This window comes from Mustela nigripes, chromosome 17 (genome assembly GCF_022355385.1).
Source record: "Mustela nigripes isolate SB6536 chromosome 17, MUSNIG.SB6536, whole genome shotgun sequence".
Lineage (NCBI taxonomy): Eukaryota > Metazoa > Chordata > Mammalia > Carnivora > Mustelidae > Mustela > Mustela nigripes.
The window spans coordinates 42,446,068-42,458,963 of NC_081573.1; the positions used below are offsets into that span (position 1 = coordinate 42,446,068).

At 53.4% G+C, this 12,896-nt stretch overlaps 1 protein-coding gene across 2 annotated transcripts; it reads left to right on the top strand.

Annotated features, from left to right (window-relative positions):
- Positions 1-2,156: 2,156 nt before the first annotated feature.
- On the top strand, positions 2,157-12,468 carry PLA2G15 (phospholipase A2 group XV). 2 transcript variants are annotated; one of them, XM_059382096.1, is made up of 6 exons: positions 2,157-2,376; positions 4,815-4,971; positions 7,686-7,804; positions 8,050-8,148; positions 8,656-8,755; positions 10,542-10,863. In XM_059382096.1, the coding sequence occupies exons 1-6, from the start codon at positions 2,262-2,264 to the stop codon at positions 10,768-10,770; spliced, it is 819 nt and encodes a 272-aa protein (XP_059238079.1). In that variant the 5' UTR covers positions 2,157-2,261; the 3' UTR covers positions 10,771-10,863. The 2 variants fall into 2 exon arrangements, with proteins under 2 accessions (XP_059238079.1, XP_059238078.1); XM_059382095.1 differs by having other exon boundaries at positions 2,158-2,376; positions 8,531-8,755; positions 10,542-12,468.
- Positions 12,469-12,896: the final 428 nt, after the last annotated feature.

The following is a 12,896-nucleotide window of genomic DNA, read 5'->3' on the forward strand; positions in this document are numbered from 1 at the left end:
TACTTAGTAACCCAAAAGGCAGGTGCACCAGTAGCAGGCAGGTGAAGGGCTTCCTCCTGCATGGATTATATTCCGCTGGGAGTCAGGTAGGGGCTGCTTCAGAGTCAATGGTGTCTGGGCTGAGGCCTAAAGGCAGAACGCAGCTGAATCCCCAAAAATGGGGGCTGCAGAGTGATCCCATGCAACAAGTGCACAGGTCCAGAGTGAGAATGAGGTTGTCCTGTTCTAGGGAGCAAGGAGGCTGTTGAAGGTGGAGATGAAGAAAAGAGGAAGTGAAAGTTATGGGAAAAGGCCAGAGTCCCCTGCAGGGTCCTCATTCACTGTGAGTGAGATGGGTATGATGCTTGCAGTAGGAGCATCGTGAGTGGGGTTAGACGGACAGCGAGGGGCTTCATTTAATGTTTAATGGCGTCAATCTGACCCATGGAGAACAGTCCATAGGAATAAGGGCATAGACTGGGACATGAGCAGGGAGGCTACTGTGGGGATGAAAGTAGTTTGGCTTTGGAAAGGTAGACTGGCAAGACTTGGTGACTACCGGGTTGTGGGTTTGAGAATTAGAATAGTATCTAGAATCCAGGATGTGCCCAGGTCTGCAGCCAGGGAGGGATCATGTGGATGACAAAGTCATTATGAGAAGGGGGAGATCCTTATCTTCTGATTCCCTCTCCTCTTCACTTTGTTGGCACAGATCATTGCTGACTAGGCCTTGACATCCTCTCCCTGCAATGCCCATGGTTCCTATCATCTTCTGGGCCTGCGGGACTGGCACACCCTGTGAAGGGCCCATGGTCACCTGAGGCTGCTGGGTTGACAAGACATTCAGACTGGCCACAGTCCAGGGCAGCCCAGGCCATCCTGATGCCTACGCCCCCTCCACTTAACCCTTGACTCTGGACTCCTGCCTGTCCCTAGTACTGGCGAAAGTTATCTCTGATCTCCCACTGTGGACCTGTACTAGATTGGTCTTCAGCAACCCCTCTTCTGGGGCCTAGGATGGAGGTGGGGAGGCAGGGGTTTGGGGTCCTTGCTGGGGCCTAAGAGAGATAGCTGGACCTTCAGAGAGTAGTGTACCCCAACCACCAATGTGTTTCCCTGTAAGAACATAGGAAGGGTGGGTCAAGATGGTGAGTTGATTCATCCAGGCTTACTCTGAAAGGCTAGAAAAGGTCAGCGATTGGCCAAGAGGAAGGAAGGAAGGAAGGGGCGTGCCAGAAGTCTTAAGACCAGCTACAGGAGGATCAGGGTGCTGTCTGGCCCTCAGGAGGAAGTATGTGGAAGATCAAGACTTTCAGTCTCCAGACATACTGGTCTCCTTATCCTGGAGTGACCTATGGTGCTGGTCATATTGCCAGCTGTCAAATCTGCCCATTCTGTTTGCCTCTGACTCCTTGATCTGTGTCCTCTCTGGATCCTCAGTTTGCGTGGACTGAGAATGGTAGGTGGAATACAAGGTCAGAACACTTGTCCTGCTCTGCTAGGGAATCTGCCAAATGGGCTGAGGCTCAAACCTACTTTCTCCGGGGCACCAGAACTGCTCAGTCTCGTAGGGTGACTCCATAATGCCGGCAACTAAAACTTTAGGCCAGGCAGCCCTCACACCCACATGCTTAATCCCTGGACAGACGCAGGGGGACCCCTGGACCCCTTGCTTGAACCCACGTGCCATCATGGCAGGGTGTGAAGAATTGGTGTGGGGACTGCACAAAGGTCCTGGTCAACTCCCGGTCCCCTAAGACCCAATAACTTTCCGGGACTCACTTCTCCCCTTCTTCCCCTTGCTCTGACCAGAGTGTCTCAGCAGCCGCCAGCACTGGACCCTCAACCCACGCTCTGGCCGACCCGTTCCAGATCCCAGGTCAGGGACGAGCCAGGAATCGGGAATGAGGGCGCGCAGCGTGGACTTTGGGTACCCAAGGATGGGTTGGGTATCCAGCAGCGGCGAGCTGGGTCCCACTAGTCCCGGACTGAACCGAGAAGCCAGACTGAACCCCCCAATCGATCGATGCGCTCGGCGTGCGGCGCAGTCTAAGGAGCTGGCTTGGGATCCGCAGGGGCGGGGCGGCGAGCTCCGACTGGGAGGGACGTGCCTGGCGGCGAGTCGCTATTGGCAGGTCTTTTGGGGGAGGCGGATTCTGATTGGTCAGGCCCTTGTGGCCGAGTGCGGGCGGCGGGGTTAAGCGCGTCGCCGCCGCCCGGGCCTAGGCGCGAGCACGGAGCGCTGAATCCGCACCTCGGACCTGTAGCGGCGTTCTCACGCAATGGGTCTTCGCGTCTACCTCTACCATGCGACGCTGCTCCCGGGTGGCTTTCTGTTCCTCCTGCTCCTGGCGGACCCGGCGCTCCCGGTCGGACGTCCCCCTCCGGTGGTGCTGGGTGAGGCTTGGGTCCAGTCGTGGGTCCGTGTGTTTGTATGTCTTGCAGGACGGGCTGCGGGGGCGGGGAGAGGAGCTATCTTCTCGGTCTGCATCTGCTCCTAGCACGAGGTCGGGAAGCAAATGACTGTCTTGTCACCTGGATCTGTTCGTCCACCTCCCGCCATGCTGGGCGCGGGTGTGGTCAACCTCTGCTCACCTTCCCCTGTAGAATATGGGATAAGTGAGAAGGCTACGGTACAGTTGTCCTACAGTACCCCTGTCTACGTCAGTCCCAAGCGTTGCCTTGCTTTATGCCCATTTTTTTTTTTTTAGCTGGAGAGACCGAGGTCCTTTGGCCCCACTCCTGAGCCTTGGTGGGAGCTTGGGTGTTCTCTTGGTCCCAGGGTCCTCACTGTTGGTCTGGGCATGGCTAGGAGGCTGTCTTTCTGGACCCCCAACCCCATATGTTTCAGGAGGCATTATTAAAAGGAAGCTTTTTGGGGAAAGAATGACTCTCCTAGCCGGCCACCAAGACTTCCCACCCACCCCCAAACTTATGAAATGGGTGGCCTTGGGCCTGAGGGAGGCCTAAGGGAATCTGAAGATGGCTAAAGACAGAAGTAAGGCTTGCAACAATGGCTGTGAACAGATGTGAGGAAACATGCTTGTACTCTTAATCCTGCCAGACCAGTTTAGAGTGGGCTATATTGGGATTAGATGATCTCCCCTGCCTATTCCTTCCTTGGTCCTGGGCCCTGCAACTATGCAGGAGCCTCAGTGTTTCCTTGTGGTGGTGGACATGGAAAGACTTCTGTCTTGGGGGCCTTGGATGCTTCATTCAAGTATTGAGTTGGTGGCCAGCCAGGACTCCTAAAGGCAGAGACATTCCTAAGGTATATGTTAAATACCTAATCTGCTGCAGCATGACCCCCATGCTCTTTCTTCTTCTTCTTTTTTTAAAGATTTTATTTATTTATTTGACAGACAGAGATCACAAGTAGGCAGAGAGGCAAGCAGAGAGAGAGGAGGAAGTAGGCTCCCCGCCATGCAGATAGCCGGATGTGGGGCTGGATCCCAGGACCCTGGGATCATGACCTGAGCCGAAAGCAGAGCTTAATGACTATGCCACCCAGATGCCTCCAGAGTCACAGAATCCTAATCTGCCTAGCTTCTCAGAGAGTGAAGGTGTTGGCATAAATCCTGGGAAACCCCAGTGGTCAGCAGAAGAGCTGTTCCTGTGCATAGAGCAGGGACCTGACCTTGGCTATCAGAGGATCAGCCCCCAGGGGTGACCATCCAGGTGAGACCTAAATTGGTGATAGAGGAAGCAGAGACCAGAGAAGTGATACAAAAGAATTGGGCAGGAGGAGACTGTAACAAGCCATTTCTACCCCCCTCAGCCTCAGTCTCCTCATCTGTAAAGTGGGCATAGTAAGGACATTCTCTCCCAGTGTTATTTGAGGTGAAGGGTACATAGATATCTCTTGTCCTAGTTTTAAGCAAAAAGGGGCTTAAGAAATGACCACTGCTATTTTTAGAGGCCACACAGCCTGTGCAGGACAAGGGGCATTTAGGCACAGCAAATCTGGTGGCTTCCTCTTTTAGCCAATTCCTTTTTGATGGAAACAATGACCAAGATCTCTGCACTGTCACGCTGAAGACTCCCCACTTCTGCATATTATTAAGGGAGGTGAAGGCAGGTGCCTCCCCTGCCTCCCCTGGTTTCGCTGAGGGCACTGTGAGATGATGTACAGGGAAGGCATGCCCTCTTCAGGGCTAGGTTCGTAGAGCCCAGAGAATGCTCAGGAGAGCCAAGAGCTGGTTGTTCACTTGGTGATCATGGATTCTAAATGAGGATGTGCTTGGAAGGTGTCAAGGGCATGGCATGTAGAAACAGGTGAGGCCTGAAAGGTCAGTGGGAACAAATATTCTGAGTAGGGCCTTAATATTGGGCAGTGAAGCTGCAGGGATGGGTTTGAGTATCACGAGGGCCCCAGGGTTCTGTGTAGACTAGGCTCTGTGCAGCTGGTCTGTTGACCAGCTTGGGCATAGAGAAGTTATCCTTGGGCCAGGGCACACCCACCCCTACAGAGCAATGGCTGGAATGGTGTGATGTTTCAGGGTAGCCATCTCTGCCACGGGGTCCAGGTGTGCTGAGAGGCTAGGGCCCTCCAGATGGTCTGGTCCCTGAAACCTTACTGGGCTCCCAGTAGGCTGGCAGCTGCCTGTGTTCATTGCCCCCCTCCACAAGCTTGTCCTGGAATGCCTTCCCTGGATTCAGTTTTGGTTGGTTAAGTGGCCCAGGGTTTTGTCTTCTTTCCCTCTCCTTCTTTGAGTGAACAAGGCCTTCCTCTGTAGCCTGGAACAGCTGTGGGTTGAAGGCCTTTGGGTTCAAGCCTCAGGGGTCCCCAGCCTGCCAGGTCCAGGGCCTCATGCATGCTCTGTCTCTCTCTGCAGTGCCCGGCGATTTGGGCAACCAGCTGGAGGCAAAGCTAGACAAGCCAACGGTTGTGCACTACCTCTGCTCCAAGAGGACGGACAGCTACTTCACACTCTGGCTCAACCTCGAACTGCTGCTGCCTGTCATCATTGACTGCTGGATTGACAATATCAGGTGGGGGCTGGGGCACAGATGAGGTGCTGCTCACCGACCCAGCCTGGAGAAATCTCTAGAACCTGTTTTTGTCTCAGCCCCTCTCAGCAGACCCTGACGTCACTGACCTCTTGCCCTTCTCATTTCCTCAGGCTGATTGGCACCAACTCTGCACCCTCCCAGACAGAACTTTTTCTGTTTCCTGCAGCTCTTGTCCCTACCTCTCCAGTTTATGCCGTGTAATTCACACCTTGTGTGTGAATGCCTGTTTTTTTTTTTTTAAGATTTTATTTGGGCGCCTGGGTGGCTCAGTTGGTTAAGAGTCTACCTTTGGCTCAGGTCATGATCTCAGGGTCCTGGGATCGAGCCCCACATCAGGCTCCCTGCTTAGGAAGTCTGCTTCTCTCTCTCCCTCTGCCCCTCCCCTTGCTCCTTCTCTCTCTTACTCGCTCACTGGCTCTATCAAAAAATCTCTTCACCTGACTCACAGTCTCGAGATACAGGTCCCATGCTTCACCGACTGAACTGGCCAGGTGCCCACTTACATGTAGATTCTATGCTCCAGCCTCTATGTATAATCTCAACATGGCTGTACCCTTTCCCTTGCCTCTGAGTTGGCCACTGGCCCCTCAGCTTCTTGTTCCTCCTGGGATATACCAGGTCTCTATGTCTTTGTACATATGGTTCTTTGAGCCCGGAATCTACCTCTACACCCTTTGCCTTATAAATTCCTTCCCATTCACTCTTTTTTTTTTTTTAAAGATTATTTATTTATTTGACAGAGAGAGATCACAAGTAGGCAGAGAGGCAGGCAGAGAAAGAGAGAGGAGGAAGCAGGCTCCCTGCTGAGCAGAGAGCCCGATGTGGGACTTGATCCCAGGACCCTGAGATCATGACCTGAGCCAAAGGCAGCGGCTTAACCCACTGAGCCACCCCGGCGCCCACCCATTCACTCTTTAAAACCTGAGCCTGGTCCTTCTGAAAAGTTTCCCTTGCCACTCCCAGAGCTCTTAACCTTTCCTTCCTCCAGGCCACATGCCTGTTTTCTTTCATCCTTATCAGGTGCCATAACTTTGCTTCCAAGGATGTTTCCCCGCTAATAAGATGATAATGTTTTGGGAATTACTGCTTATGGAATACAGGCACTGTCCATATTACATACTTTCATTTAGTCTTACAACAATCCTCTGAGACGGGTACTGTTTTCAGATGAGGAAATCTGGAAACTCAAAAAGCGTTACAAGGTTGCCTTGGGTCACTCAACTAATAAGTGGCAGAAGCAAGATGTAAACCCAGATTGCGTGACCCTGAGCTAAGACCTAGCTCCCTGAAGGGAGAACTTGTATCTTGTTTATCTTTATAAACATAGAGCCCAGAACACAATTGGTGCTCAGTAAATGTTGGAACTGAATGGAGTTTCACAAACTAAATTTTTTTCCTGGGGACATACTGGCTCATTCTCCAGGTGTTTTGCCTTTCCCAGTTGTTTGTTTATGACACATGCTTTGTTGACTTTTTCCTCTTCTGTACATGATCAGGTTATTTCTAGGCTGTTGATCTGCAAATCTATTTTTATACCAGAGACGTGGTCTCAGGTACTGCCAATGGGCGTTTCGGGCTGATACTGACAGGGGCTTATCAACCTTCTGGACATCTGACCTGTTTAGAGCTGCATTGGCTTTGTAGAAAGTTTTCTCCATTTTGCTGAGTGGCCACTGGGTTCATTGACAAGTTGCCCTAGAGAAAATGGGCTCCCAGGACCTATTATTTGGGTCAAAGTTGGTATCTTGTCAGCTTTCTGTGGCTGATCTCAGGGGATTAGAACTCAGGGCCATCAAGGATTGCAGGTCTAGCCTGTGTTTTCTTTTCTCTCTTTTTCTTTTTTTTTTTTTTTTTGAAGATTTTATTTATTTATTTGACAGAGGGAGACACAGTGAGAGAGGGAACACAAGCAGGGGGAGTGGGAAAGGGAGAAGCAGGCGTCTTGCAGAGCAGGGTACCTAATGTGGGACTCGATCCCTGGACCCCGGAATCATGACCCGAGCCAAAGGCAGTCACTTAAAGACTGAGCCACCCAGACACCCCTAGCCTGTGTTTTCTTGGGCACCTTTTTCTGCTTGATAGCAGGGAGGCCAGAACAGAGTTCCTGGTCTAGCACAAAGCTTTCCTCCTGTCTCCCACCTCCCTGTCCTGTCGTTCTTGCAAGCCTTGTTTGTTTCTCCACGTAGCAGCCACAGGTGTTTAGGCCTGGAGGTGGGGCTTTCTCTGTTTGGTTCTGTTGTGTGTTACACTTACCCTCTCCTTTGCCCTGTGACGTTTTGTGGTGGGTGGGAGGAGCTGAATCCGCAGAGATGGGGCAGTGGGTGCATGCAAAGTTAGGCTGCCTGCCTTTTGGGTCAAGTGTGATGTGGATGGCAGAGCCAGGCCTCGCACTTCCCTTTCCTAGCCAAATCCAAGAGCTGCATTCTGAGGTGGATGACACCGAGAAGAAACTATCGCTTTGACAAGCGTCCTTGGATCAATCTTCGGAATGGGTCTTGGTTGGGGTCCTCAGGTGGATGCGGTTCCTCTGATCTGTGCTGCATAAACTTGTTTTGTTACTTTTTGGTCTCCCCTATAACTTCCTGCCAAATGTGAGGACAGTAAGGGATATGGCTCAGGATCCAGGGCAGTATTAGGACACACCAGGTTCAGTGTCACCTCTGGATCACTAGCTCAATGTCCTCCCCTGACAGGCTGGTCTACAACAGTACGTCCCGGGCCACCCAGTTCCCAGATGGTGTGGATGTACGCGTCCCTGGCTTTGGGAAGACTTTTTCACTAGAGTTCCTGGACCCCAGCAAAAGCAGTGTGGGTATGTAGCCCTTGCTCATGGCCTCCAGGAAATGGGGCTGGAAGTTCTGCTATATTCCTGGAGTGGGAGAAGTGTTCTTTGTTTGAAAGGGTAGCCTGTAAACTGTCTCTAATCTAGCCACTGAGTCTTACAGTGTTCCCTTGGGGATCTTTCTACAGTAGATGTCCCAGTCTCCTTGTTGGGCATGGCGTGGGGGGTTAGCACTGCCTGTCCTCTCTCTAATTCCCATACATTACTGTCTACAGGTTCCTATTTCCATACCATGGTAGAAAGCCTTGTGGACTGGGGCTACACACGGGGTGAGGATGTCCGGGGAGCCCCCTATGACTGGCGCCGAGCCCCAAGTAAGTGGTTACTTTTGCTTCCTCCCTGACATCTTGGGGGGTGGGGATGAGGAGGTCACAGTCACCATAGGCCCTGGACTGTCCCCTCCCCTGGGCCCTTTTGTGTCTAGCCTAGCAATCACAGCTGTCACCCTTAGTCAGTCTGTCCTATCCTTCCCCATTCCTCCCCCCAGGATTTCTGGGCCTCTGAGCCCTGGGGAGAGATAATGAGGTTGAGGAGGAGAAAAGGAGCTCCTAGGTTTCCTCCCATCTTGGGAAAGAAGACCATTCCCCCTTGGATTTCAGCATTTTCACCACCCACCTAGTCTTGTATCTGGCCTGAAGAACAGGTTCAGGCCCCAGGACCCTTCCTTCCTGACTACTGCCTGGCTCTGGCCTACAGATGAAAACGGGCCCTACTTCCTGGCCCTCCGGGAGATGATCGAGGAGATGCACCAGCTGTATGGGGGCCCTGTGGTGCTGGTTGCCCACAGCATGGGCAACATGTACACACTCTACTTTCTGCAGCGACAGCCACAGGCCTGGAAGAACAAGTATATTCGTGCGTTTGTGGCACTGGGTGCGCCCTGGGGGGGCGTGGCCAAGACTTGGCGTGTCCTGGCCTCAGGTAAGACCCTGCCAGACCTAGCAAGTATGGGGGGGTGGGCGGGGCTGCTGATGTCAGGGATGGTGTTCTCTCTTTCCTTCAGCAATGTCCTCCCTGGCCACTTTGTGTCTCTTCTCTTGGGTGAGGATCCTTCTTTCTCCAGAGTCATATGCTTTTCCAACCATCTTTTTTTCCAAAAGAGAACCTAACACTTTCCAAAAGGGAACCTAACAATTTTGTCCTACTAGGTGATGGCCTTGGTTATCCGTGTAAATTTTTTTTTTTCCAGTGTGTCCAGGCAGTGGCACAACTGTTGGTCACACAGGCACTTGCTTGTGCCTATGTCTTCACACATACACTGTGCTCTGGTCTGGCTGGCCTAACTCAGTCTGACCCCAAGTTCTTTGGGGGAGCCTTCTCCCTTTCTTCCTTTCCACCTTTGCCCCGCAGAAGGAAAGCTGGGCTACAGTTTCCTGTTTATAAGTTAGACCTCCATCTGTGGCAGTGGGGAGCCTTTGTGGGTAACGCAGGGAGGAAGCAGGTGCAGATTTCTTTGGGCTTCCTTGTCTGGCAGTGGGGAAAGCTGCCACCTCCTTCCCTAATCCTCCCCAGTTCACCTGCCTGTTTATGACTGTCACCGTGCTAGCTGTAGCCGTGGGGCTTTCCTCCCTCCCTCTGCTAGGACGGGGGTGAACCCATGGCCCCTTACTTTAGGAGCCACAAGCCGCAGCTGTGCTCAGCATGTGAGGAGCTTTCTTCCTCATATCATCAGCACTGCCTGACCTACTTGTTGGTCAACTGATAGTTGCCATCACGTGAGACCCAGTGCCTCTCCCGGTAGTGACGCTGGATTGGCTGGACGATGAATCCAGATATAGAGAGGACTCATTATAGCCACCTACTCTGTCCAGCCTGGACCTGAAAGGACAGATGGAGGCATGCCCGAGTCTGAGACAGGAGCTGTGGTGGGGCTCGGGTTCCGGCCTTTCCGAGCCTCCCTGTGAATCCCTTTAGAGCTGTGCCTCAGATTCTGGGAAACTGTTCTGTCAGGCCTTGACAGGGGTGTGGTAGTCATGGACTAGCTAGGGGCTTCCTTTTCCTCAGGGGTCCTATAGCCAGAACCCCACAAGAGCGGAAGGCCTCTGGTCAGTCAGAAAGGTGCAGGGATGGGTGGCTGTGGGCCCTGAATAGATCACATGACCCCTGTTAACAAGTTCCAGCTCACTCCCCAGAGGCCTCACCGGCTGTGTTGCTGGCATTCCTGTGTGAGAAAGCTTCTCGTTCTGTCTGCAGCCTCCCCTCCTGCCTCGACTCCTGCTGGCCTGGTTGCCTGGGCCAGTGACAGGCAGATGAGTGGAATATGACCGGGGTGGCTGGCGGCAGGCCTGAGACTGAGCCTGGGAAAAGGGAGACATGTTCATAACTCAGTGTAAGAAAAGAAAAAGAGGAATGTGTCTCTGGGCTGCCAACATGCTGACTGACCTTCAGCAAGGTCAGTGCCCACAAGTGGTGACAAGTGCTCAGTGGAGGGTACCGTTTACACAATGAATCACCTCGTGGGTATGCGCTGCCTAAATCCCTGGTGACGAAGTGCAGAAGGAAAGAAACAAATCACGCTCACATGCTTCCCAGATAGAGCAGAAATAAGGGAAACATGGGAGTTCTAATGCGGATGAGTTATAATGGAGGCGCGGGATTGCTGACTGGGCCTCTCCTGGGGGGCCCCCCCATAGAGGTGCTGGCTGCACCGTGCTCCCCAGCCAGTGCGCATGCCTGAGCACAGATTGAGCGAGCCCTTTCCCTGCAGGAGACAACAATCGGATCCCAGTCATCGGGCCCCTGAAGATCCGGGAGCAGCAGCGGTCTGCCGTCTCCACCAGCTGGCTGCTGCCCTACAACTACACCTGGTCATCTGGGAAGATCTTCGTGCACACCCCCACAACCAACTACACGCTGCGGGACTATCGCCGCTTCTTCCAGGACATCAGCTTCAAAGATGGGTGGCTCATGCGGCAGGACACAGAGGGGCTGGTTGAAGCCACAGTGCCTCCTGGCGTGCCGCTGCACTGCCTCTACGGCACCGGTGTCCCCACGCCAGACTCCTTCTACTACGAGAGCTTCCCGGACCGTGATCCCAAAATCTGCTTTGGTGACGGCGATGGCACCGTGAACTTGCAGAGTGCCCTGCAGTGCCAGGCCTGGCGCGGACGCCAGGAGCAGCAAGTGTCGTTGCAGGCGCTGCCAGGCAGCGAGCACATAGAGATGCTGGCCAATGCCACCACCTTGGCCTACCTGAAACGTGTGCTCCTTGGGCCCTGATCCCCGTGCCAGGCAGGGCTGTGGGATGGTGTGGCTATAGCTGCTTCTCTTGTCCTCCAGGGCTCTTGTGGCCCATGAGTGGCATGGTCTGTGACTGACTGCCTAAGGTCCTCAGTCTTTGGTTGTGACACGTCTGCCACTGGGAAGTGCTGTTTCTTATCCTTCCTCTGTGGGAGGGAAGAAGGAAGAAATAGTCTGGCCTTACTTGAGGGATCCTTGCTGGAAAGAATGCTGCTGCTGATGGGATTGCTGTGACCTCAGGACTGGCTCCGCAGGGCGGATCGTCTGGCACCTGGCCCCAATCCCGAACTCAGGGGCCATTTGTTCCTCATACCCCTGTGGCCTTTTCACATTCACCCACCAGGCCCTGGTCCCTCAGTCTTCCTGTGAGGGATATTACTGAGCTGTGGTCCCTGTCCCTAAAGGTCCCAGGGATGGGCTTCTGGTCCCTACGGTGATCTTCCCACAAACTGGCCACAGGTAGGCTTGCTACTGGCTGTGAGTAGCCTATGGCCTTGTTGCTCAACAGCTTGACTGTGGCTTTCTGGAGAGCCTGGTTCCTCCTGCAGGCAGGGGCAGGTTCTGTTCTCCGTGGTTCCCAGGTCCTGGGACATTCACTCCTACCTCCCTTACCTCCAAGAGCAGCCTAGCTCAGGACTGGGCAGCAGGGGGCCCTCCATTTCTTGGGGGCTCTGTCCCTGGAGCCTTGGTCCCCTTGGTTGGGCTGTTACCCACAGTATTGATGGTTCCCTTTCCCCTGGGACTGTGGTTCAGGGATGAGAGCAGGGCTCAGTCCCATGGCCTTTTAGGTACTCATGAAGAAAACTCAAGGAAGCAGCTAAGGCCATTCAGAGCTACCCTGAGCTGCCCTCTTATTAACCCCACCACCCCATTAGCACCCTGCCCTAGGGTTTTTCTAGCACCCAGGTGGGCTGGCACAGGCCTGAGAAGAGGTAGGGCTCTTGCCCATCTTGCCTATCACCTACTCCCACCAGACAGCTCAGTGGTGTTTAGTCTGCAGAGACTAGCCCAGAAACTTGAGTGGGCCCCTGAGAGAGCCAGGTGGCTTGGGGCTCCCCTGGGAGTTTTCTGTCTGTTCCAGAGGTGCTTCACGGATCTTCCTATAATAGCAGGGATGGATGGAAAGTCTGAATCTGCCTTGGGGACAGTCATCTCCAAGTGGGCAAGTGGCTATAGGCCAAGACTGGAGTCTGGCCTCTAGGATATGACCCCAGAGTCACAGTCAGGCTGGACCATGCTGCTCTCCCACCAGGTTTCTGTGGAGCTGGATTTTCTCTGTTGGGAACATACCCAACATCTCTCTCTCCTTTTATTCCTCGGTGGTGGGCTCCTCATGGAGTTCTAAGCAGGCTGTACCTTGATTCTGGCAATAAAAATATTCTGGATGCTGTAAAGGACCCTGGCTGAAGCTCTGTTCTGAGCATGAGAGGAGGGAGGTAGTGGAGTGGTGAAGGGGATAAAGAGGCAGGTAATCAGGGGCTAGACCTTTCCTGAAGCCTTGATGGGTTCTCTTAGCACCAAGGAAAGCATGGGTTCTGTGCATCTATTCGGGCTTTATCCTCCTGCTCCATCTCCTGGAGTCTGCTTCCTCTGCTGGGATTAAGAACCAGGACCTGAAATATTCCCATTGGAATGTGGCTCCTGCCCTCCCTCTGTTCCTGCTTGGCCCACAGGCCCCACGTGCTCCCGTAGAGCTGGGGGCAGTCCTGCAGGTCACCCTGGCTGAACTCTGCTTCCCAGCCTTTTTGTCCTCTCTCAACTTTAAGGTCTCAGCATCTTTTGATCTTAGAGTTCTTCTTAAGACACAACCCATCTACTTCGT

Coding starts and splice junctions, on each gene's coding strand:
- PLA2G15 (XM_059382095.1), top strand. CDS start 2,262: ATGGGTCTTCGCGTCTACCTCTACCATGCGACGCTGCTCCCGGGTGGC. Junction 7,805..8,049: donor CCCCAGCAAAAGCAGTGTGG/GTATGTAGCCCT, acceptor TACTGTCTACAG/GTTCCTATTTCCATACCATG. Junction 8,756..10,541: donor TTGGCGTGTCCTGGCCTCAG/GTAAGACCCTGC, acceptor CTTTCCCTGCAG/GAGACAACAATCGGATCCCA.